This window comes from Poecilia reticulata, linkage group LG9, assembly GCF_000633615.1.
Source record: "Poecilia reticulata strain Guanapo linkage group LG9, Guppy_female_1.0+MT, whole genome shotgun sequence".
Lineage (NCBI taxonomy): Eukaryota > Metazoa > Chordata > Actinopteri > Cyprinodontiformes > Poeciliidae > Poecilia > Poecilia reticulata.
The window spans coordinates 34031363-34033469 of record NC_024339.1 but is presented as its reverse complement, the minus strand read 5'-3'; the positions used below and the strand labels follow the sequence as shown (position 1 = coordinate 34033469).

Below are 2107 nucleotides of genomic sequence, written 5' to 3'. Positions count from 1 at the left end.
GTCTTAATGTGGCTCTGAAGGTTCAGGTCAGAGTCCATCACTACTCCCAGGTTTCGGGCCTCCAGATTCATGTGACCAATGATTTGGTCTCATTTGCTAATTATAGCTGAGCCCACCTGAACAGGTAGAGCTGTCCGTTCCCCGGATTGGTCTCCAGGGCGACGTTGATCAGGCAGAGCGCCTCCTGCAGGTGGCCAGACAGCATCCTGATCACCGCCTGCTGCCTGTTGTCCTCGCTGGCCTCCTTCAGGTGCTGCTGCATGGCTCTGGCCTCCCGGCACTCCGGGTCCAACTCCAGCGCTGACCGCACGTCTCGGAGACAACAGGCTATCTGAGGAACGGCAGAGTCCTGAAGTTAGGGCTGAAAATATCCACGTCGCTGAATTAAAAACAAAAAAGCTTTTAAAATCAAACTCGGTTAATAAAATCATACAAAACATGAGAAACATTATCAGGAAGTTTTAACTTCGACTGTAAAATACAAAGACATAAATAAGTGACGGGACTTGTTTACATTTTTTAAAATCAAATTAAATGCAGGGTCTGTAATTAAATAATCTAATTTTAACTGACAACTGTATATCAATAAAATGAGCAACATAGAAGCTCCCTTTACTGCTAAATTATTGAATAGATAAACACATTAGCTCTAGATATTATTTTTAACCTGTTATTTAGGTTATTCAACCATCAGATGGGAGCAAAATGTTACTCCATCCATTCAGCTTTCCAGTGTTTCAGCAGCTTCTTCAGACATGTGGACGCTGACAGTAGCATGTTTAGCCCTGAGATGCTGTTTTAGCTTCGGATAGCTTCGCCGAAGGCTGACTCCTTTTAGCACAACTTGAGCACAACAACGGTGTTTTCCAGCGTCCCATCAGATCGTTTCGAAGCAGAAATTAACCCCCAGTGGGACGTGAAGAACAGCTTTCCATCGCAATTAGCATGGCTGTTAGCACATGCTAGCTAGCGGAAGCCGCTTGTGCGTCGGTACCAGAAACGTACTGGAACGTGTGTATGTAAAACTAGCAGTTAATCATGTTATAAATGTTGACTTCTTAAAGCCATGTGAGTATTTAATCTAAGTTAACACACTGACGCCCCGGCTGTAAAATGAATGTTAGTGTGTGATATTTTTTTTTCCATGGTCACCGACATGTTCAACAGGTTTTTATGTTTCTCTCTGTAAAGTAAAACCACTCAAAGTGTTGGAGAAATGAAGGTTGGCCTCCAGATTCATGTGACTATTTGGTTTCATTTGCTAATTATAGCTCCTAACCTGTTGAACCGGCTTCACCACACCTGAACTGAGCATCGGGACTTTTACCTCCACATGAAACAAAAACAATTTGGTGGAAATGATTGCAAACGTATCGAGAAAAGACACGTTTCTGGTTGGTTACTTTGAGGTCAGAAGGTTGTGGGCTCAAATCCAGCAGTGCTTCTGACCGAGACATTTACACGAGAAACTAGATCAAAACGACTTGGTGAAACTTTGTGTTTTTACTGTGTAACCAGGTGAGACCTACACTGCAAAAACACAAAATCTTACCAAGTATTTTTGTCAGGTTTATGTCGTTTTATAGCACATTAGAAATAAGATAAAACTAACTTAGAGTTTTAATAATTCCTTAATATATTTTACCTTCAACATGGAAAACATGTTTTGCTGTCAGTGAAATAATCTGATGGTGGAACTAGAACTTTTTAATTAATATTAAAAATATTTACTTAATAAAAGATCATATTTCTTGCTGAAAAATTACTTGTTAATTACAAGTTAGTTACATGTTATTTAAGTTGTATTAATATATCTGCACCAGAACCCAGATCAGAAATACTTGGTAGGATTTAATGTTTTTGCAGTGCCGGCCTCACCTGGTGCCGGCCTCACCTGGTTCCGGTCTCACCTGGTTCGGCCTCACCTGGTTCACCTGGTTCCGGCCTCACCTGGTTCACCTGGTTCCAGCCTCACCTGGTTCACCTGGTTCCAGGCTCACCTGGTTCCAGCCTCACCTGGTTCACCTGGTTCCAGTCTCACCTGGTTCACCGGGTTCCAGTCTTACCTGGTTCACCTGGTTCCGGCCTCACCTGGTTCACCTGGTTC

The 2107-nt window shown here is 42.6% G+C and overlaps 1 protein-coding gene across 2 annotated transcripts in view; it reads right to left on the bottom strand.

Annotated features, from left to right (window-relative positions):
* The window catches only part of LOC108166574 (tetratricopeptide repeat protein 16-like), a 5022-nt gene extending 3660 nt beyond the window's left edge, over window positions 1–1362 (bottom strand). Inside the window, exons 1-2 of one of the 2 annotated variants that reach the window (XM_017306631.1) lie at window positions 668–1362; window positions 117–331 (exon numbers count right to left, since the gene is read on the bottom strand). In XM_017306631.1, the coding sequence (XP_017162120.1) occupies window positions 117–262 (146 nt within the window). In that variant the 5' untranslated portion in view covers window positions 263–331; window positions 668–1362. The other variant, XM_017306632.1, reaches the window with a different exon arrangement.
* Between the last annotated feature and the right edge of the window lie 745 nt (window positions 1363–2107).